We start from the raw sequence: 23,951 nt of genomic DNA, 5'->3' as shown, positions 1-23,951 counted from the left end.
CTCCAAGTAATATTTCAAATTTGTTTTTATTCTGTAAATCCTTTATTTACAAGAAGGTCTGTTGACTGATACAATTGCTCCATAACTGTTCAAAGACAGCTGTGTTTGTAACAAAAAACCCTACTTTTTAGCATCCACCGGCATCCTATGGTTTCAACAGAAAAATATCTCCAGATTGAAGGTTTCAGATGTCAGCTTGGGTTAGTAAGGCTCCATGACGTTGTGGTATCAAGAACATGTTTCTAATAACACGAGGCTCATGTCGGTAAGACAAAATGAGGCTCAGGGCTGAGGAGAAATGGATACATTTCACTTTTAGGCATGACATGAATGAAATGGTTTTTGGGGTCCCCCACAGTGAAGTGTTGTGTTTCTGACTTCTCCCTCTCCTGCCCAGGGTCCTGTGTTATTATTTGGTAATATTGAGCACATAGCAAAGAGTGCTCTACACTCAATTACCATGATTGCTGTGAAACATTCATGCTGGATTTTCCAGTTTTAGCACAAGGCTTTCTTTCAGTTTCACAGAACAGCTGAATTGGTCAAGAGGCCAGGGGTTGAGAGAGGCACGCTGGGATATTTTTGGTTTAGTGGAAGAATTAAACCGTAAGAGAGGCTGTGAAAATCCCAAAAGTCCTAAAAGAAAATCCAGCTTTGCCAGCACAGGAATAAATGACTTTAAAATATAGTAAAAAAAAAAAAAAAAACATTAATTTCAAGTTATCTGTATTTCGGAAGACTTCTATAAAAAACATTTAGAATTTTTTTTACCAACCCCAAATTTTTGAAAAATGGTGTATGATGCACTATATATGTATTATAACCAAACTGCAAATACTACAGACTAAATGTACAATTATTATGAAATTTGTGAAATGAGTGCAATTTAAATTGTGGAATATTATCATTGATTACAAATTGTTCAACTAGTCATTCATTAAAAATTAATTTCAGAGCCATATTGATTTTTACATTTTATTGTTAAATATGGTTCCATCAAAGCAGCATTAGATAGATTAGAATTAAACTGTAAAAATACTGCCACCTAGTGTAACATTGCAATGCAAAGTCAATGAGATGGGGGACTACTGAAATAAATACTCAAGCCTATAAATTTTTTTGAAATATATATGCACATAGAAGCAGCAACAAGCAAAAACATTATGATTTCACTGAGAGATCTATACTAGTTACTGTTACATATTAAAAAGTGATGATCTCAAAACAGATTTCTGACAGCAATTATTACATTTTTTTTTTTTTTTTTTTTTTTACATCCGCAATATACCAAAAATTACATTACCATAATAATTATACTATGAATTTGTTAAAGATCTAAAAAAAAAAGAAATGCCACAAAAAAAAACAAAAAAAACAATCCAACTACATGTTGATCCTCCTTGATTTCCGCACTTTTGGTATCTCATTCAGATACATGTCCTTGTAAGAGGAAAGGAGATCACTTATTCTATAACCCTGCAAGACACAAACAGTCAAAAAGGATATTAACATATGCACAGGTGTGACACTTGCTATAGTTGTGTGTGTGCTATACTTACAATAGAAGTCTCACAGAGCAGAGTGTTGCCCCGCACTAGGCTGCCGATGGTCAGGTGAAAATAAGTGTTTCCACTCGACCAGGAAGTGATCTTACTGAACAGATGCATCACAAGCACCTCCTGCAGGTGAGCCAGCCAAAACACGTGTTAACTTCACAAACTACACAATGCTGAGGTGAGCTGTACATTAGAGTTGTATACAGACATATTTGTACCTTTGTCTTAGGGTTGATGATACTAACTCCTTGCTTGCTGACTGATAGCGTAATAAGACTGGGGTAACTCTTCTCTGAGGTTTGCTGTGAGAAAATGGACATTCAGTGTCAAGAAAACAACCCCCCTTCTTAGCAATTAGGGTTATTTTTAGAGTCGCCCTGGTTACCTTTACTTCGAAGAAAACACATCCGAAAGTAGGCCACTGTGAGATGGTCTTCAGGAACTGGAGTTTGGCTTCATCTACAGTTATGCCTGCCTGCTTGTTGTACGCGTTGATAATGTGCTGCAAACCAAAGGCCAAAACAATTCTGTCATTCATCGTAATGTTAGGGCCAGGGGTTACTAAAATATATTAATACTAAATAATGCGGTAACACTTTAGAATAGGGAACACTTATTCGCTATTAACTACGACTTTTCCCTCAATAAATTCCTAATTTGCTGCTTATTAATAGTTAGTAAGGTAGTTGTTAAGTTTAGGTATTGGGTAGGATTAGGGATGTAGAATAAGGTCATGTAGAATAAGGCATTAATATGTGCTTAATTACTACTAATAAATGGCTAATATTCTAGTAATATGCATGCTAATAAGCAACTAGTTAAGAGACCCTAAAATAAAGTGTTACCAATAATGCCTCCATGACTACATTCTCAAAAAAAGTCTCTTATGTTCACCAAGGCTGCATTTAACATTAAAACACTAATATAGTGAAAAATGATTACACTTTCAAATAATGGTTTTATTTTCATATATTTTAAAATGTGAATTTTCAGCAGCCAGTACTCCAGTCTTCAGTGTTACATGATCCTTCAGAAATCAATAAGCTGATTTGCTGCTCATTTATTAAAGGGATAGTTCACCCAAAAATGAAAATTTTGTCATTAATTACTCACCCTCATGTCGTTCCAAACCCTTCGTTCATCTTCGGAATACAAATTAAGATATTTTTGATGAAATCGGAGAGCTTTCTGACCCTCCAGAAAGGTACCAAGAACATCAGTAAAATAATCCATCACTGGCTCTACCGTAATTTTATGAAGTTACAGGAATACTTTTTGTGCACAAAAAAAACCAAATATATATAATAAGAAAGTAACAAATATCTTAATTTGTGTTCTGAAGATGAACAAAGGTCTTACGGGTTTGGAACGACATGAGGGTGAGTAATTAATGAAAGAATTTAATTTTTGGGTGAACTGCCCCTTTAATATTATCACTGGTGAAAACAGTTGTGATGATTAATAGTTTTGTGAAAATTATTATTATTTTTTTTAAAGAATTCTTTTAGGAATATAAAGTTTAAAAAGAAATAATGATTCAATTATGAATTAAAAAAAAACAACCGTAGGCACCTTACTAAGGTTTGGAACAAAATCAAAACACACGGAGCCATATAGTAAATAAGAGGCTTGAGGATCACCTTTTTCCAGTCATCCGGAGTCATGATCGTCTGCTGATCAGCTGGTACCAGATCTTTCAGCATTCTGGGGATCATGACAAACTGCGATTTATTCGTATCGACCTGAATACGGAACAGCAGTCCTGCCAGACTGATCATGTCCTCTTTAGAAACACTATGGTAACCCCGCAAATACTTTGGCAATTCCTGGGAAAATAAAAAGACAGTCAGTCAAAGTTGCACAGCATAATAGAGTGTCACAGGAAAACCCAGAAATGTTTTATTCACGTTTTATCAAAAAGTCTTGAAATAGTGCAAATGTTAAATGTCACAAAAAAGATTTTTCACGTTTTATTACTACTACATACTACATCTACTACATAAAATATATATCAGTAATACCCCATCCTGATTCTTGTGAAAAAGGTGGTGGTTAACAAGTGGATAAATGGGACCTTAGCTAAATGGGAGGTTGGAGACGTTTAATGTCATCACACCAAATAGGTAAGATCTGAGTCTGATTTTACTTGTAGATTTTAAATAAAAGTTGAAACAGGTGTCGGAAGCTTAGTGGTGGTGATATTGGAATTGTGTGACCATGTTGTAGTTTGCTTATAGCCTAACTTTTTGTATTTAGGATTGCATCTAATCTTCATTTGATTATCATAACTTTGGTTGGTCCCAGAGTTTATTTTCTGCAATTATCCAAAAGCCATTGAAGAGGGAACCAGGGTGATGCTAACTTCTAGTTTGACCCACAAAAATGTTATCCCTGCAGCGCTCTATTCAGTTATACAAACATTCGATACACTGTAAGGCAGGTTAAAATTATGCGGTTCTAGAATTCAGCTGACAGTATCTGGCTTGACCAGATAAGAAACGATGATCAGATGGAAACCATACCTGGGGAAAGTGGAAGCTTAGGTCAGCGGTTAGGTCTTTTCCTGGGATCACATTAAACCAGAGCTTCCTCATGAAGAGCACCAGGTAAGGGACAATAGTTGGAGTAGCTGTATTCAGGATCAATAATATTTATAGTGAGTGAGAGTCTGATTATAATGCACCTACTGAATAAAATGTTGGGTTAATTACAGTAGTTAGTATGTTATACAGCTCACCCTCTTTGACTTTTTTTCCTTTCTTGACGACATCTGTGAGTTGCCTGAGGTTGTCAAAAAAGTACTCTTTAGACTCCATGCCTACTACCTGAAAGAATCAGACCAATGAAGATTAGCATAGACCTAAAGCAACACCATCAAGAAAAACACAATGACTGAAAGGAATCATGTCTGAAACCTTCGTGGATGTTTTAACAAACAGACTGTATCCATCTGATGAGGAGAGCCGGAGGTCTTTGGCAATGTTGCGGCATAAGTCTTTGATCCTCGTGGTGGTGGTCACCTCAAATATCTAAAATTAAAAAAGGGAGTTTTTTAACATGGATGGAAAAAAGAATGAGTCAAACTGTTAAAACAATTTGTAATGTCACTTCTTACTTCAGATGTGTCGTTGGGAAAATGAACTTTATGGAAGATCTGAGTGCTGTTATTCTGAATGGCGTCCACTTCCACCTGGTGAGGGGGCAACTTCCTTCCCTCGATACTGTATGAGACAATAAACATCGCTTTTTAGATTGATTTTGGCCCTTATGTTGTGTTCACATTGCATCTAATGTCTAATTCACACCAACAGACACGTTTGTTGAGTTTTGTTGGATCAGTGTGTTACTGCTGTGGATGCAGTAAAATTGGCTGTAGGAGTGAGAGCGTGTGTTTGTAGTCCATTTGTTCATTGGTTCCCATTGATTAGTCTCCCCAGGTGTGTCTTGTTATCTTGTTAGTTAGCTGCTAGTAAGCAGCCTATATATATAGCTCTAATGTTTCTCTTGGTCCTAGTCAGTTGTTGTATGTAATGTTGTTGTTTTTGCTCATATTTCCGGTTCCTCGTATTCCCTGACTTTTGTTTACTTTGTTACTTTAATAAATGTCCTGTATAGAGAGCCACGATCCTGCCAGCTTGCATTTGCTTCCTCACATTACAAAGTGTTGCACACTTTATTGAGGTATAAAAGCTGCCATTGGTAAATTAAGATGTGGATGATATCGTGCCTCAGTTTAACTTCTGTCATGTCAAATGTGATAAGACTTTGTAGTTTTGGATGTTGTCATATCGAATTTAACATGGATGAAAACTAGGGATAGACATAAGTCTTCACAATGGCACACACTGTATAAAGGTCCTAGAAACTGTTTTATGATTTTTTTTGTCAACTGAAAGTTGGACACCACACACTATAGGAGCAAAACGGTTAAATCTAGGATTTTTCTCCCTCATGTTTGTGGTCTCACATTTTGAAGATCTTTTAAGATTTTAAAAATCTTTTAGTGTGTACCCAACATCAGTCTATACAGGTTTGACTTCCATTGCACGTTCTTACACAAGTATTCAAGCCTCTATTGTAAGCTGCTGTTTAAACAGTTGGGGTGGGCAATATGACCAAAATCTTATATCAAGTAATTTTATTTCATCGTAATGATATACATCACAATATAGTTATTTTTGCTTTAAATAAGGTCTTTATGATATCTAAATGTTAGATACCATAGAAATCTAATCATTCTTGTCACCAGTGTCAATATCACAAAAAAACTAATACTAGCCTAAACCTCAAGCTCACTTAAGACCTGTAAACAGTCAACAATTAAATAAGAACAAACCCACTGCATGTTCTTCACTGTGTAAATTAAATATATATTTCTTCTTTTACAAAAGTGATTTAGTAAAGAGCAGTGAGAGATTTTCTCTCTTTTGTTGTTTGATTAACATGAATGACAGACAGCAGGAATATTAGACTGCTGTCACTTTAAGAGCTGCCCAGATATAATATACTGTTATACGTACAACCTTTCTCAGCTGTTTGCTTTCACTTAAGACCTAAATTACTGTGTTTACGAGGTAAGTGTGTGTATTTAACTGTTCAAGGCCTATAAAGTGGCAAAAATAACTCTGTTTGTTCAATACTCCCACGCACGCATATAGAGCATATATGAGTACTCTTTTGCTGCTGATTGCATTTCAGTTGCTCAAAATCAATCACTTTTAAACCACATTACTTAAAAACACATGCAAACGATACATTTTTGTGACCACAGCAACGTCACATGAGCACATAACCGCGATATCTCAAAATCTCTACTGGTTGACAAGTTTTTACCCGTTAATCATGTCTACTGATATGTCGCCCACCCCTAGGCACATTTCACCTGTTAGTAAATGCAGTTGTGGATATAGCCATACTATAATCTAGTGACTGTGTTGGTCGGTGTGTGTAGTTGCAGCATGAATTAGCCTTAAGAGACAAACTGTTTGAGTATGTAAAGCTCTACCTGAGCATAGCTTGCATCCTCTGCAGGCAGGCAGAGGCCAAAGGCTCTCTGGGTCTGGACTCCAGAAAACGCTGAGCATATCTCAGTAGCAACTGACTTGGAGGAAAGAGACCACAACACAGCCACAACAGCTGCCAACCTCGCTCCATACTCAACCTGAGAGTTAAACAGAGAGAAACAAACAGGACTGCAATTAAAAAAATCAGATAACGCAAGCAAAGCAACATTAGATCATATTTGGGGACCAAAACCAAATGAGTTAAAACTATCTGACAAACCCATGGCCGTTATTAGTCATCTGCTTCATTATTTGGCAGTAGATCTCATCTCTTAGGTCTACGTGTGCTGTTGCTGGCCCAAAGATCTGGTTTGTTAAATCTATGGGTGTCCGCACATGCTTGACTGGATAATCTCCCATATATTTAAGGATAGGTAGAGACAATGTTAAAGAAAACGGTAAGCATCATTCATTAAAATTCACTCGGGTCTTTATCACTTATACTGTAATACACAAAATACAACTTCCTTCATAAGGAACTATTAGATGTGTAACAAATGATTCAGTTTTCATTTTCATTAATCAACAGGAAGGATATCTGTGAAGCAGTCACAAGCGAGGTGGCAGAGCTCTGAGTTGCCCTGCAGGCTCCTGAGCAGCGGCTGTTTTAGAGGCTCTTTGCTGTTGGCCCACAGTTTCTCTTTGGCCCCTCCTTTGCCCCGGCCACCTTCTTTTGACTCCCTGTGACCCATTGAAAGAGGTACAAGATGAGCACTTCAGAAGCTCTGGCATGTTATCAAAACTGGTAACTTTTTAAGCAAAATTTTGGGATCGGTTTTCATTTATATCAGGTGAGATGAGTGTACATGTGTTACCTAAAATAATCAAAAGAGAACTCCTTGAGCGTCACAACGGAAACTTTCTCTGTGCTGAGCTCCTCCTTCTGCGGCAACACCGGCATCACTGACTTTCTTCGTGCTGGGGTCAAATTCAGCAAATTCTAGAGGATAGAAATTACTCTTTACATTTCTATTCTTGTCAAACTTAAATTGATTTACAAAACAAAGCATATTCTGCGACCCTTAAAAAGAACCTTGTTGGGGGTTTTGAAAACCATTTTCTATTAATCGTGCATTAAAACTCTTTAAAGGAAGTTTCTTTAAAAGTTTAAAAGGTAGTTTAAACTCCCTTTAAATATTTATTTCCAAGACAAAATCTAAATAACTGATAAAAACAATTAATATAACAATAGCCCGTGCAGAGAAGTAATTTCCTCCACAGTGTGAAACAAAAAATCATGTTTACCAGTGTTTCTTCTGTAGGCCTGGTCAACATCGGCAAAATCCGAATGGCATCTAAGAAAACTGCCCCGGTTTGATTTGTCCTCTCATTCCTTGCTTTGATCCAGTTTTCTTCAGAAGAAAACTCCCCATCCTTTATGATAAACAGTACATCACCCCTTCTGTAGCTCAGCAATGTGGGATCCTCTGAAGGGAAGAAAAAAACAAAAACAAAGATGAATATCCAAGCAATTTCAACCAGTTCAAGAACCAGTTTAAACGATAGAAGATGCCATCGTCCCAAATTAAAGTGTGATTATTACATTTTAGTTCTTTACATTTGACTTAAATTTTAGTTTTAGGAGAAATCAGTTTTAAACCTTTTTATTGTATCTTTAATTAATTTTTTTTTTTTTTTTTTTTAGTTTTGACCTAAGTTAACAGGATGTCTGTATGTGGATGTTTAACTTCCCCTCTGTAACTGTAATAAATGTAAAACTGAAAAAAAAAAAATAAATCAGAAATCGCTAGTAAATTTAATAAATAATTACAGAGAAATGTAATGTATTGAATTAAATGTGACATTTGCAACTTTGAAAACTATTTTTTCAGTGTACATTCACACTTTTTCATAAGAATTCAAAAACACATTTACAGCTTGTGATTGTTAAATTGAAGGCTTTTCATCAAAAAGTAAAAAAAAAAATATTACTATCATACATCATCATCACACATTATTTGTCAAAATTTGTCTAAAATCTGTAGTATGTAAATACTACAAGGAAAACTGTAAAAGAAGCACCTTGTCTGCTAAGGTCCTGTATTGCAACAGCGTACTCTGATCTCTTCTTAAGCTCTGAGATGAACATGCTGACCAACTCCACTAATTCTCTTCCCTTCACAGCATTCAGCTCATACATCCCCTTTGGAGTCATCAAACACACAATCCCATCAGACTTTTCCTCACTGTAGGAGAAAAGTTAAGTAGGGAAGGAACAACAGAAAGGAAAAGAAGAAAAGTCAGCTGCATGGTTCATCTCACAAATTAGACTGAATCTGCAGAAATAGTCTTTGAAGCTTTTTTATCAATGCTCAGGTGTAATTTAGTTGCTTCATCATGGAGGTTTATCATAAAAAGCAATGTTTTACCTCATTTCGATACTTGACACCTCAGGATAAGAGAGCTGTAGAAATGCGGCTTCTGTTACATCCTGAAAGAAGACCCCCTTCCAGTTCACAACAACTACAAACTGGTCTTGAGGCACTGCGGGACCTGAACACAAATTTTTCAGTATCAGTTACTGATAAAAAAACAAACAATAAATTTCAATTTCAGTCTGTTCCTCATACAAAACTATCATATGGCTTCAGAAGTCTTGGAGTCATATGGTGTACATTTATGATGTTTTTATTGTGCCTTTTTTATCTTTACAGCTTTGTATGGAAAAGAGCAGTATGAACTTTCTTCAAAAGTACTTATTTTGTGTTCCACGGAAGAAATAAAGTCATAGAGGTTTGGAACGACATGATGAGTATATGTAATGACAAACTGTTCATTTTTGGATTAACTACTGTTATAGGAACTAAGAATAGGTTTTTTACCTGAAACAATTTGAGCCTCAAAGAACTTGGAGAAATAGATTGGCCACTTCTGCCGTGCATAATCGACAGTCTCCTCTTTCACTTCATAGACAGATTTAGTAGAGTTTATGTAAGGACCCTAAGAAATTACGAAGGATTAATGCTTGCATTATTCTCCAAATCAAATTTTGTGCGATGACTGTATATAGAGCATATAGAGCATACCTGTGTGTGTGCAGAATGAATCATCTGCACTAGCTTGACCACAGACTTGCTCTCAATTAAAGTCATGTTCATGCACTCACGAACGATCTTTTCTGAAGTTTCCATACTGCTTTTAGAGCCATGCAGTACATAGTAATGTTTGGCTGCGAGCTGCACATAATCATCCTCCTAGATCAAGATTATAGGTCAACAACAGAGGGTAAATCACAAATCTCATTCCTATTAAAATTATATAACTGTTCAAAGAAAGAGCCTAGACTGACCTTATCAGACTGATAATCACCACTTTTGAGTCCGTGGATGATCTGTCTGTAGATGAGCTCTGTGCTGACTCGGTCAGATGAACAGTCATGCCATGGAGTGAAGATCTCTTTGCGGAAGTAGAGACGCCAAGGAGCATGTTGTTCCTCTCTCCCCTGCCTCTTTTCATCCTGCTCACAAATGGACACGGTGTCCAAGACGTGCTGACCGCCACTGCCAAGAGACCACATCTGCAGCAAGAGATGCATATAATAAGGACTTTATTACTGTTGCTTATTAGTTATATGCAACTTATTTCAAGGTGCATCTTGAAGCCATTCAGATGATACAAACCTTCTCATACATTGCAACATACAGGGAGAAGCCGTAAGTGTCCTGCAGGTTTATTTTCTGGATAATCGAATTGCACACCTCTGCAGAAGTGCTGGCTGAATCCACAGTGAGGGTGATGCTTCTGCCGTCCATCAGACTCACAACTACTGTAATGGGCTTCTTGTTCTCTACAGACTTGAAGGAGAGAAGGGCTTGTCATGTTTAGAGTAAGGGGAGTATTCTTCATCTTTTCAGAGGGATTGCCTACCTGTAGTTCAACCCAGCATGGTGGCTCACTTCTTTCTCCATTGGCTAAAGTCCTCCGCAGTCGCTCTGAACAGTAGGAGGAGTACTCAGTTGGCCCATAGCGTATAAAGCTCTGCAGGTACTGTGGCCAAAAGATTGTGGAACATAACACATACCATAACCTTAACGTGACGTGATGTGATGTGACGTTACGTAACTTCACGTCACATAACATCACGTAACATAACATAACATAATGTCACATAACGTAATGTCATCACATCGCGTAATAAAATGTAATGTGACAAAGTAACGTAACGTAACACAATGTAACATAAGTAACAACATACCAAAACATAGCATGAAATAAAACATTACGCAACATAATAACAATACATAAAATGTAAAAAACATAACATGACATAACAAAACAAAACAGCATAACAAGACATAACATAACATAACATAACATAAAATAACAACACATATCTCATACCACAACATAACACAGCATTACAACATATAACATGACATAACAAAACAACATTAAATAACATATGACTGCATGACAACACATAACACAACAAAACATAACATAAACCAACATATAACAACATGACACATAACACAACAACATGTAATATGACATAAAGCATAACATTAAACAGCATTGCATATCAACAACATAACAGCATATAACAACACATAACGTACCAAATATCACACCCTGATATATAACACTCTGCCAGGTCTCTTTTGTGATAATGAGTGGATAAATTCACATTAACTCTTAAATAACAGAACGGAAATCAAATAGTATTTCATACGTTACTGAGGCGATCCGTAGGGGGGAAAATACCCAGACAGATGGACAGAAGAATCCAGCCTCTGGTTGTACTTTTGTGGTTCTTATTGGCTGATAACTGCTTAAGGATCTGACAGTAGATTTCATCTCTGAAAAACATATAAACTCATAAAGATGATCGAACCCTTATCTCTCTGTGTGGGAAATATATTCCATTGAGAAGAATGTAAATGACCAATGGCCCATCACATTCACCTTATATCTTGTCGTACAATAGCATATCCTACAATAACATGCAATTTCTCCAGTGATGTCATTGGACGATCATACGTTGCTCTCTCTCCAAACAGTACATCCTCTTCCTCCTGAACAGTCTGCATTTTAGGTTGTGGTTCTTCTTCTGGCTGCAAATTTCATTAACATGATTATTAGGAACCATGATGCAGTTAGCAGTGGGTAATGATCAGTGGTTTAGTATACCTCTTCTTCAGGAATGGCTGAGTGTTTTCTCTTCCCTGTACCCTTCTGTTGCTTCATTTTTTTTCTCAAAAATTTCTGCAATTACAACACCAACAAACAAATAAACCCACGACCGTTTGTTTGATGTAATATAATGCTATAAGATAAGCAACAGTCACATTTCTGATGGGTTATTGACTATATTTAACAGTATTTACAGTATTTAGCAGTTCTTTATTTGTGGTCCCCTTTGGTCCTTTGATGTATTTTAATTCTCTCCCTCTGCATTCACATTAAAATCTTGCATTTTTTCACCAGAAAGCATTTTATCTGTATTAAAATATCTAAAGCAATATAATTTAATATACTAATATCAAACAGCACGAAAATGCATGTTGATCTAGGCTGTAGGTACTGTAAAATCTGAACATCTGGTAAGTGTAAAAAAAAAAGGCAACGTTTTATAGTGTCTTGATTGTTTACCTGATCTAATCCAACAAGGTTACTGAGTCGCCGCGCTTGTCTCTGACCAAGGTTCATCTGAATGGGGTCAGCTATAGCAGAAACACGTTCTTGTTTCGGCTCTGGAAGATCTCCCATAAATCTCAGTATGATCCACCATACTGTCAAACAAGCCTGGAGGAGGAGGGAAAAAGCAGAGAAAAAAAAACAAACAATACAAGACACAGTTGATCATCAAGACTTGCTTTTGATGGGAACATGTTTCTAATGAGAACAGCACTTGCCAGGGCATCTCCTTCATCTTCATGGTAGAGCAGGGGTTGTTTTAATCTCTGTTGAATATGTGAGTGAGTAGATGATCCTTGGAAGTGTAAAGAAGCAAATTTAGAGAAAGAGAACTCATCTTTCTCCTTCTCTTTCTCCTTCTCCTCCTCTTTCTCCCTCTCCTTTTCCTTCTCCATTTCTTTCTGCATTTGCTTTTCCTTCTCCTTCTCTTTCTGCATTTGCTTTTCCTTCTCCTTCTCTTTCTGCATTTGCTTTTCCTTCTCGTTCTGAATTTGCTTTTCCTTTTCCTTCTCGTTCTGAATTTGCTTTTGCTTTTCCTCCTCGTCCTCATCCTCTTCATCTAGACTGTCTTCTCTGCTGTCTGTTAATGGCATCATCCTCCTCGCCCTTACAGGGCTCTCTACTAATTCAACCTCTTCTAATTTCACCGGCTCGGCCTCCAAATCCTAGAAAAACATCAGGAACAAATCACACAAAGTTAATATTAAACATCTTGCATTGTTAAATGTTTTTGAAAGGCATAATGTACAGTATTATCACTGAATACAGTATCCATTAATTGATTGTGCATCAACAATTAAAGTTGGAGCTGACATAGGCTTATTGGATTTTGAAAAATGAGTTTTGATCAGGAAGTGTTTGTTCCCGTCAAATCAGTGTCCTGCTTCCTTATTGCACTGTGAAGTTGACTCTAACCTCAAATCCCTCAGGTGCTGGGCCCTCTTGTCCTACTATTGCACTTGGAAGGAAGCCAAAGATATTCTCCACCATTTCCTCATCATCCTTATCCTGGGATTTGGCAGCTTCCTCGTTTTTTCTGAGCAGCTCCTCTAGGCGTTGCTGAAGCTCCAATGCTGTACGTTCCTGAGCATCTTTTTCTTGTGCAGTCAAAAACGCCTAAGACACAACAAGGGTATGAATGATAAATGCTTAATATTTTTTTGGTGGAAACCGTGATACATTTTCTTCAGGATTCTTGAAATGAACAGAAAGTTTACAAGAACAGCATTTATTTGAAATAGAAAACTTTTGTAACATTATACATGTCTTTACTTTAATTTTGATCAATTTAACACATCCTTGCCAAATATATATATATTTTTTTATTATTATTAATTTAATCTTACTTACTCTAAACCTTTGAATGGTAGCATATCATGGTCTCCACAAAAATATTATGTAGCACAACTGTTTTCAGCATTGATAGTAATAAAACATGTTTCTTGGGCACCAAATCAGCATGATTTCTGAAGGATCATGTGACACTAAAGACTGACTTTAGCTTTGCCATCACAGGAAAAAAAATTAGATTTAAAAATATAGTGAAATAGAAAAATTTTTACTGTATTTTTGATCAAATAAATGCAGCCTTGGTGAAACTTATGACATAAGAAATCCAAACATTTGACTGGTAGTGCATATAAAACAAAAACAAGACAAAACAAAACTGCTCTGCTCCACTATACACTCACATCTGTTTTCATTTTCTTGAGGGTCTTCCTGGCCAGCAGTCCTCTGGTTTGTGCCTGCAGCAGTATCACGGCATCTTTTTTGCATTTCATGTCTTTCCTTGCGAGGTAGCCACGGGTCTGTGTTTGCAGAGTGATGGCTGCAGCCCGCCTGCGCATATACTCCGTATGCAGCCGCCGACTGCGCACTTTTGCCTGCAGCCGAGCAAATCCTTGCTTGAGCTAACAGGGAAAACAGAAACAATAAGAGGCATGTTTCATTATTTCATTACACTAATTTTAAGAGCTACTGCATATATTGTAGAGATCCTGCATAGCTTACTTGGCAAAAGTCTTTTCTGTCTCTGTGGCCACGCCAGTTTTTCTGCAAAACCAGAGCTGCCCTCCTCTTCTTTACAAAATTTGCTCTGTATGTCAATGACAAATGATTTAATTGAACAGCTGTACAATTACATAAAAAATACTATGACACGAGACAGTGGGGAACGAACCTGTCCTTATGGGCTAGCATCACTCTTTGGATGATAAGTGCCTTTCTGTAAAGCTCTTGCTCTCTCTCCAGTTCTAGGAAGGAGTCATGATGATCCTGTGACAGAGAGAAAGAAGAAAACACACAGTGCACAAAAATTCTTATGTGAAAAAATATGGCATATACATTGCTGTTTAAAGGTTTAGGGTCAATAAGATTTTTTTATGTTTTAATGTTTAATGTTGAAAGAAGTCTCTTATGCTCACCAGGGCAGCATTTATTTGATGAAAAATACAGTAAAACAATAATATTGTGAAAATACTTACAGTTTGTCCATTTTACCGTTTTAAAATGTAGTGTATTTCTGAGATTTGATGTTCAAGGAATGTTTCTTATTATTATCAATCTTGAAAACAGTTTTGCTCCTAAATGTTTTTTTTTATGGAAACTGTGATGTTCTTTGATGAATAGAAAGTTCAATAAATCAGCATTTATTTTTGTAACATTATAAATGTCTTTACTGTTACTTTTAAGTAATTTAATGCATCCTTGCTGAATAAAAGTATTCATTTCTTTAAAGAAAAATCTTTCTGACCCCCAACTTTTGAACGGTAGTGTATTTTTAATATAATCACAAAAATGACTTTAATGCAGGAATGTATACACTGTAAAAAGTGATAAGTTAACTTAACTTAAAAAATTGAGGAAACCTGTTGCCTTAAAATTTTTAAGTAAATGATAATTTAAAAAATAAGTTAAGTGAATTGTCAAGTTCACTTAACTTTTTTTTTTTTAATTATTATTTACTTAATAATTTTAAGGCAACGGGTTTCCTCAATTTTTTTAAGTTAAGTTAACTTATCACTTTTTACAGTGTACTGATATAGATGTCAAATTAATACAGAGAGATATTACGCCTAAGGTACCCTGAGAAAGACTTTGGTTTTGCCAATCTTCCAGTCCTCTTCGTCTTTGATCATAGCCCTGCAGATGGCTGCACAGCAGTTTGCAGCAGGCTCCTGATGAACAAATAACAAATATTTCCATTTATCAAATCATTCCAACCTGGTACATTCATCATGTTTAAAGCTGAACATATAATTCTTTTCATTTCTTATATGTCGGCTTCATTGCGCACGCAATTATAAGTGAATCATTCATAGTTTGATTCACAGTGCATTAACTAATGTTAACCAATACAACTACTGCAGACAACTTCTGCAAATGCAGAGACTGACATTAACTAGGAGTAATAAATGCTATAGAAGTGTTGTTCATTGTTGTTAGTTCATGTTAACTAATGTAAAATGTTAATAGATACTTTTAGATCAACACTGTATATGCACGATTCCTAGCAACCAATCACAGCCCTGAAATTAACTTTATATCAGAAGGCAATGATTGGTTGGAATTATGCAGGATCAAGCACACTTACACACCTAATTTAACTATATTCATCAGCTATCACTTTATAATAATTCTCATATTCAGAGCATCACATCTGTAAACAAACATATTAGGTCCATACAGTGTTGGGGTCACATTGCACGGTCTTCAAGAGCACACGGTAGCGCTGCAGGAACTCTTTGAAGGTGTGCCGAATGGGATATCCCAACTTGCGTATTTTAATGGTCTCCAGCATTCCAGAGTAGCGAAGCTGCTGCATGCAAAGCTCTCTATTAAAAACCTGAAAAGCAGGAAAAAGAGAAAGCATGATTTTATTACAGTTCTGATGGCTACACAATATAAAATATGTAACTAGGCAAGTGAATTGGTACCATGGGCATCTTTTTGTCATTTGGTTTGAAGCATCGTATGAAGAAGGGCTGACAGAGAGACAGGGCCTTCATCAGAGAGTCCAGGGACTGACGGAACTGGCCACTCAGAGTAGATATCTGCCGCCTCGAATCATTTACTTGCTGCGTGACATAAAAAAGACAATATATCGCAAAGCTGTTGCCATTGTCCAGTAAATACTGTCAGTCTACCGTATAAATGTCCCATACTCGTAGTGAGTTCTTTGGCGTCATGAGGATTTTGTTGATTTTGTTATTGTTCTTGACTGAGTTTGTATTCATCTCCTTTTCAAAGATCTGTTTGAGCAACTTGTTGGAAGATTTCTGAACCAGCTCCATGATGTCCATGCTCAGGGAGTCTCTGTTCTTCTCCAAAAATCCTGACAAAATACAGCACATTCAGATCAGAGGCAATTTGCTTTAAAATAACTATTGGGAAATGCAGTCTTTAAGTAATGAATTGTACCTTCACAGTCATAATAAACCGTCCCAGCAAAGTGCTTAACTCCAAATTGCATGCCATGGTTGCTCTTGGATGACATGAACAGTTTGTTTCCATTATGTTCTTTGTTTATTTTGTTTAACATGGTGGCATCCGTTCCCTGCATTGAAAACAGGACAACGCAAGGTGAGCACAGATAAAATATCCCAAAGCATATAAAGCACTCAAGTAACTTATGAAGCTCACCTTAGGAAAGGTGCTCTCCTCATCAATCAGAGCCAGTATGTTGAGAGGTTTAATGGCCAGCAGGTCCAGGGTTTTCTGGTTGTCATTGAAACCAATGCGCTTCCATAAGATTCCTTCTTTACTGTACTCATCCTGCTCCAGCTTGAAGATGTGCTTCACAAAGAACTGCTGCAGGTGCTCATTGGCATAATTAATGCACAGCTGCTCAAAACTAAACAAGAAGAGGGCAGAAGTACAGAAAAATTATATTTACGACTTGAGTATGGGTACTGTGTCAATATCTATCTATCTATCTATCTATCTATCTATCTATCTATCTATCTATCTATCTATCTATCTATCTATCTATCTATCTATCTATCTATCCATCCATCCATCCATCCATCCATCCATCCATCCATCCATCCATCCATCCATCTATCTATCTATCTATCTATCTATCTGAAATTATACTTAAATGTAGCAATGACCCTAGTAAAAAGTAATATATTTAAAATACATTTATTTCATACTAAGTATATACTAAGTTCAAATCTATTAACATATTTACTGACATATTGCTTGAGACTTACTGATATAAAACTTATAATCAAACTTATTTTGGAGTATCCCTTGTGTACAATGCACATTTCTTAATGTTAAGCCTAAAATATGTTTTAATATCACTATTGGTGAGGATTGTATGATCTTTGAGTAATAACGGCAATATATTTAAAGTGTACCTAAAGCAAACTTGCAATAGTTCCACTTCAGCGCAATCAAATATACTACATCTTTAATTAGATCTCAGCACTTCTTCCGCACAGTTAAAGTGCAAAATTAGTTCAAGACTTTAAGTATATCAGTTTAGTATACTAAAAGTATGGGTATTTTTATTGAGTACATAAATATGTAAATGTATTTGTAGTATACTTAGCATGTAACAAATGTATTTCAAATCCATGTTAGTATATTTATTTTTCACTAGGGGAAGTACAAATGCTCAGTTGCTTCAAGTACTTTAAACCCCTGCTAAATAGTCGCATTTTAATTTCTAATTAAATTTTTACTGTAACATAATTTTTAGTTTAGATACTTACCTGTTCTGAGGGAAATTCTCAAAGCCAAAAATGTCAAGCAGGCCAATGGACTTGCGTGTGTAAGACGGCTCATCAGTCTGGGGTTTGTGAATGGCGCTGTTTATTTTTGTGAACATCCAAACAAACAGCCTTCCGTACATGGCCTGTCAGGGAGTAGAAAATAACATTAATTCACATGTGCAATAATAATGGGAATTTACGAAGCCTGAATGTTGATTGTATATACACCATTGTTCAAATGTTTGAGGGTCAGTATGTTTTTTTTTTCTTCTTCTCCTGGAAAAAAAAAACATTTGGACAGTATGGTGTGAGGATGTGGGTACCTTGGCAAAAGCATCTCTGGTGTCTGTGGCCTGCTCTGAGCTGAGAGGTTTCGTGACTATCTCTCTGTTTGTCATGAAGGAGCGATGGGTGAGACTCTTATCAAGAACAACATCATCCACCTGCAAAGTGATCAAATACATTCATACAATCAAGCAAGCTTTTAAAAAATGAATTGAGGATAAAGTGCTAAAAACAGCATTGGCTCTAAAGAACATTTCTCTGTACCTCCAGCAACTTGGCAGTGACAGAGAAATGACTGGATGACATGACGTCACAGCTGTCCATGTTATTCATTATAGTGCCTGAAAAAGATCAGGAGCAAATCAGTCAGCTTTATGATATTCCTAACTACAATAACTTCTGTGTGTGAAACGGTATTACTGTAATAGAAAGGTTATCGACACTAACTCTGAAAGTCAATATTGCCCATGTGGAGAATTGCAGCGAGTAATTTGTAGATTTCCCAGCAATCCCTGTCTGAGAAAGTGAGGATCTTTAGAGCAGAACGAATCCGTCCGAACTCATCAGTATCGTCCCGACCATCACATGTCAAACAACCACCCTATATAAGCATCAGAAGAGTCATTTATTGCACTTGTGCCTGAGTCAGTTATTATCAGTATTAAAACCTGATAAAGGAATCTGAATTAGAGAGCAGGAGTGATTTTAACACGCAATGGATAAGACCAATGATGTTAAGATGTAATTATGGATTTACTGTTTTTGACTACATTTAAAATGTCTGAAAAACGCTCAAAAACATAATAAACTTGAATTGAAGCACCCACCTCAGTCAGGTACTTGAACTGTGATGCATCACCAAGAGAGAGAGTCTTCTTGTGGTCATTTTGCATCCCAGATAACATACAATAAAAAATGTGGTAGTTCCTTTCCTGAGGTGCCTAAAAATGAAAATAAATAAATTCATAATTAAATTATCCTAAAATAATGAAATTAAATTATTAAAAGAAAATTGAGTTACTCCATTTAATTTTTGGGGGTTTTAATCATTAACATCATAAGTATTAATTAATATTTATCAAACAGAAAAAAAATATTAACAATTTTAGACAATTTGAAACTAATGAAGCTCATAAAAGTGCATAGCCAGTCCAAGGCTCTTAATGTTTTTCAGACTCTCAGACTAAAAGGTACAAAGCTGTCACTGGGGCGGTATCCTAAGATACAAAAGCTAAAAAAGTATATCTTTCTATCATATTTACGCCTAAATGACACATATTAGTACCTTGGATGAACATATTGGTACTTTAAAAGTATACATTAGTACCATTTGAAAGTGTAGTGACAGCTATACTTTTTTTCTGTAAAAAAAGGCTTACCTGATGACAGACACGAGATTTCTCCAGCAAGTACTGCTCCATGTGAGCTCCCTCTATAACGCCCCCTTTATTGAAGAAGACCTCCACGTATTTCCCAAAGCGGCTGGAGTTATCATTCCGAATGGTTTTGGCGTTCCCGAAGGCTGTAAGACATGCATAAGTGAGACAGCTTTCTATGGAAATGATTGAAATAATCCACCAAACAAGCCTGTTCAGGGCTTACCCTCCAGGACAGGGTTGGCATGGATGATCTGCTGCTCTACCCAGGAGTGCTGCCCGCTCACAGCAGCCAGGAACTGAAGAATCAGTTTAGTGCTTTCTGTCTTTCCTGCACCAGATTCTCCACTGACACACAAACAAACCGAAAGCATTTATTACGTATTGTTTGCCCAGATTTGCATGGATAACTTTATCTCGTAAATTAATAAATATAAATGTGTTCAAATTCATTAACACCAAGCTTGTGTGTGACTAAGTATTAAATAAGAAAAAAAAAAAAAAAAATATATATATATATATATAATAATAAACAATATATCATTTTAATATGTAATAAAAAAAAAATTATATAATTTACAAAGTCATTCTACACATTGGGTTTGATGACTGTTTACATTCACTTTTTCTGACATTTGACCAAGTACACAAAGAGCAGAACTTATATCTCTAATTGTACATTGACCACTCACAAATTTTATGATATGTGACTAAATGTATAGACACTCATAAATCATATGTAAAAACATTATCTAACAAGTGCAGCATATGTGTGGCCACTAAACATGCTATTAGATTAGATTCTCAGTGTTCAAAAGAAAAGATCAAATATGTAGCTACCTGATAATGCAGCACTGGTTGCGATTGTTGCGGCGCATGTTGTAGTAACAACTGTCAGCGATAGCAAAAATGTGCGGTGGGAGCTCGCCCAGTTTACGCCCGTGATACTGGTCCACCTGCTCCGCCGTGTAGATGGGCAGCATCTGATAGGGATTCATGGCCACCAGGACAGAGCCAATATAGGTCTAAACAGCACACACAGAGAAAACTACATATATCATATAGCTTATACACAGCGGGATCCAAACAGAAGAGACCACATCTGGAAATCTGGGATTAAATTGAACTTAATCTAAAACTTAAACAGAAACAGAAGAACTTTTGGATCATGTCAAATCATTCTAGAAAGCATGATCATTGAGTTTTTAGTTTGTTGCTGTCATTAAGGCAGAAGCACTATAGGTACTCTGCTAAAACAGAGCAGAGCAATTCATTCACTATGCAATATTTTAATTCACCTTTAATTCACTCATTTAAAAAAAAAAAAAAAAGCAATTTCCCCCACTGCTCTCAGACAAAGATATGCTCTCAGACCATACTGTATGTAGATATCATAAATACATCTAAAAATACGTCACACAATCCATGAGGTTTATGGTAAAAAAAAAATTAAGTTTTTTACTGTATTTTTAGCCTTCCACCATTAAAATTATGATCACTATTTAAAACTCATACTAATTAGGAAAAGCATTATATTTAATTTGATGACTACAGAGGCTGAGTAAAAATCCACAAACCAATTCCTTTTATATAGTAAGCTGAATAAACTCACATATATACTGCCCTGTTTGTGGCGCACCAGCAGGTTTCTGAGTAAACCGGCTTCGCTGAGGTCTCCCAGTCGGATCATGTCATCCACACCCTCCACTGAGGTGGGGTGCATAGGCTTCAGACTGGCCTTCTCCCCCTCCGGGATATGGCGCTCCTGGGAAACCAGCACAATACATGAGATTCATCCGACTACACAAATGTAGATGAATTAGAATACTAGAATAATATAGAATATGTTGTTATGTAATATTCCATTACAGTAGATTAGGGATAGCAGGGATAGTTGAATATTTGTAAAGGTATATTTTTTCTGTTAAAAACAACATTATTATTAATATATAATATTATTTATTATTACATTATGTAAACATTATTAACACATTGATAATTATTTATTCATATAGCACATTTAGCATTACAATTAAATTAAATAACCAATTAGTAAATATAGTAAACGGCAAAACTACATAGACACACTAACAAATGTTTATCAAATACCACTACTCAAGATGACAGTGTGAAAAAATGTGTTTAACTTGGATTTAAAAGTTTTCACTGATTAACTGAATTTATAAAATTTGTAACATAGCTATAAAATCACAAGTGACACTTTTGCTTCAATTGGATTTTACCCTTGTACTGACAATACAGATCAGACTTTGTTTTAAAATATTAACAATAACAAAATATTTGATTATAGACAAATTTTAGCCTGTAGGACAGAATTCTCAAAAATAAAAATGGATGCAGCTCTACAGAAAACTCATTTTGTGTAACTGGATCTTAGATTCAAAACCAAATAAAAGCCCTTGTGACAGTTAGCGTTGGTCTCTCCTACTGTACAAGTCATCGCCGAGTCATGTTTTTTTACCTTCCCTTCATCATCAATCAGGCAACACTGTCCACTGGCTGAGACCTTCACATACCCTCCAATGGGGACCCCAATAGTGGAGTCAATCCAGAAGTGATCCCCCTAGAGTCAGATTCACATTAGCTACATTTGAAAACCAAATACTACTCACAACCAACTCAAACATCACAATTTGACAACAAAAGCGCAATTCTTAGGGCAAGAAATGAAATAAAGTAAATGAATACACACCTTTTTTAACATCACCATTTGAACAATCCCTTTTGTCCCACAGGCATCTAATTGAAATTAAAATCCCCAAAATATAAATAAATATATTAACCAGTTGGAAATGTAACCCTCATTGAAGTGTGTACAGCTGAAAACTATGCCTTGTACGAATCTTTTCGTTAACTATGGACAACCCTCGCTGACTGATTCCAAGAAGGAATTAAAAAAACACTCGTGTCCAAACGTAATTTTTCCATTCGCATGTGTGACAGCAACAAGGAAGTGTCCCTAGTATTCATTCTTTATGGCCCCTAGACTTTGCTCCACCATGGGCTGATTATCACCATCAACCACTGAAGAGACGTCATTAACAGTCCGAAAGCTTGACTTTTTGAGGTTCCAATGAGCTGAATTGCAACAAAGTCAGAAACAAATCATAAATTAGACAATGACTTGAAGATCACAAGCTAAATACATTGTACGCCTTGATACATTTACACGTGAAATCTGAAATGCGAATCTTATCAAAAAATACAAATAAAAAATCCCCTATCCATTAACTACGCACGACATGTGCCTTTTGGACTTTTCACGCAAGAGGAAGATGGTACCAGAGGACAGCTTTATTATTTGAGTCAGAGCGGCTGTTAAGCAGTAAAACTGTGAGATTCTAGAATACATTCATTTACATAGTCTCTGCACAGATACTGGAATTGCTTGGGCGTCGTATGTAAGCAGTGGTTTTCATAAGACAATGATGTTGTGCACACTGATTATGAAAATATCCAGAAGCAGTCAGCAGGTTTCAAAGTACACAGTTAAGGTCAACACCAATACATCCTTATTTCCTGGAGGTTGATGGCATATTCAGACTTATTATAGCCCTTAAAACATTAAGGGATCTAGAAGAAAAAAAGCTTCAGTACTGCAGCTGCCACTTAGATAAGCATATTTAATGATTATGTTCGAGTAATAAGTATGTAAAGTGTTACGTTCTGTGTTATTAGTTTCCATGATGATAAGAAGGAAACCAAACCAGCTGGATAACTCTACAACCATAAATGACTCAAGAAAGGAGGGATCAATTATTTAAGTGCTTAGAAACTCCAAATCTTAGTCACACCCTATAACCCGATAACCATTACTTATCTAAACACATTCTATTCCAGCCCCTAAGACAACCAGAAAAGGATCTTGATTTGGACAGTGGCTTCATAATGTAAATAAAACTGGCTTGTCACATAGGGAAAACACAATAAACAGCACCTTATTTTAAGCTTTTCAGGAAAAAATACTACATTTAAAGACCCACTTGTTTCAAGGAATAAAACTACATAGACTATTACTGAAAGGTTTGGGGTCAGTTTTTTAAAAGAAATTACTAACAAGAACACATTCAATTGATCAAAAGTGACGAAAAATGTATCACGGTTTCCAAAAATATTTTTTAACACTGGTAACAGGAAAACATGTTTCTTGGGCAGCAAATCAGACTGAAGTAATGGCTGCTGAAAATTCAGCTCTGTCATCACTTGAAAATATATTAAAATAGAAAGAAAGTTATTTTAAATGGCAATAATATTTCACGATTTTGTGGTTTTTATTTCCCCTTACTTCCTTTA

At 36.1% G+C, this 23,951-nt stretch overlaps 1 protein-coding gene across 1 annotated transcript; it reads right to left on the bottom strand.

The window, feature by feature from the left end:
* Nucleotides 1–1,362: 1,362 nt before the first annotated feature.
* On the bottom strand, nt 1,363–22,368 carry myo7bb (myosin VIIBb). The gene is made up of 48 exons (XM_058745249.1): nt 22,351–22,368; nt 22,120–22,221; nt 21,250–21,402; nt 20,478–20,662; nt 19,864–19,985; nt 19,641–19,783; nt 19,089–19,202; nt 18,709–18,862; nt 18,526–18,602; nt 18,300–18,419; nt 17,977–18,119; nt 16,898–17,108; nt 16,676–16,811; nt 16,420–16,589; nt 16,192–16,332; nt 15,942–16,100; nt 15,340–15,432; nt 14,436–14,530; nt 14,267–14,351; nt 13,948–14,166; nt 13,172–13,372; nt 12,880–12,921; nt 12,475–12,741; nt 12,212–12,364; nt 11,750–11,824; nt 11,525–11,673; nt 11,292–11,418; nt 10,487–10,606; nt 10,240–10,413; nt 9,909–10,136; nt 9,646–9,813; nt 9,442–9,559; nt 8,989–9,112; nt 8,642–8,805; nt 7,865–8,046; nt 7,435–7,559; nt 7,158–7,300; nt 6,840–6,993; nt 6,562–6,717; nt 4,672–4,777; nt 4,472–4,585; nt 4,294–4,381; nt 4,079–4,185; nt 3,197–3,382; nt 1,942–2,058; nt 1,775–1,858; nt 1,560–1,679; nt 1,363–1,476 (listed from the first exon to the last, which is right to left on the bottom strand). Exons 1-48 carry the CDS (start codon nt 22,366–22,368, stop codon nt 1,384–1,386), a joined length of 6,525 nt encoding a protein of 2,174 aa, XP_058601232.1. The 3' UTR covers nt 1,363–1,383.
* Between the last annotated feature and the right edge of the window lie 1,583 nt (nt 22,369–23,951).

This window comes from Onychostoma macrolepis, chromosome 02, assembly GCF_012432095.1.
Source record: "Onychostoma macrolepis isolate SWU-2019 chromosome 02, ASM1243209v1, whole genome shotgun sequence".
Lineage (NCBI taxonomy): Eukaryota > Metazoa > Chordata > Actinopteri > Cypriniformes > Cyprinidae > Onychostoma > Onychostoma macrolepis.
The sequence above is the reverse complement of the archived record's forward strand: the minus strand, read 5'-3'. Positions and strand labels throughout refer to the sequence as shown.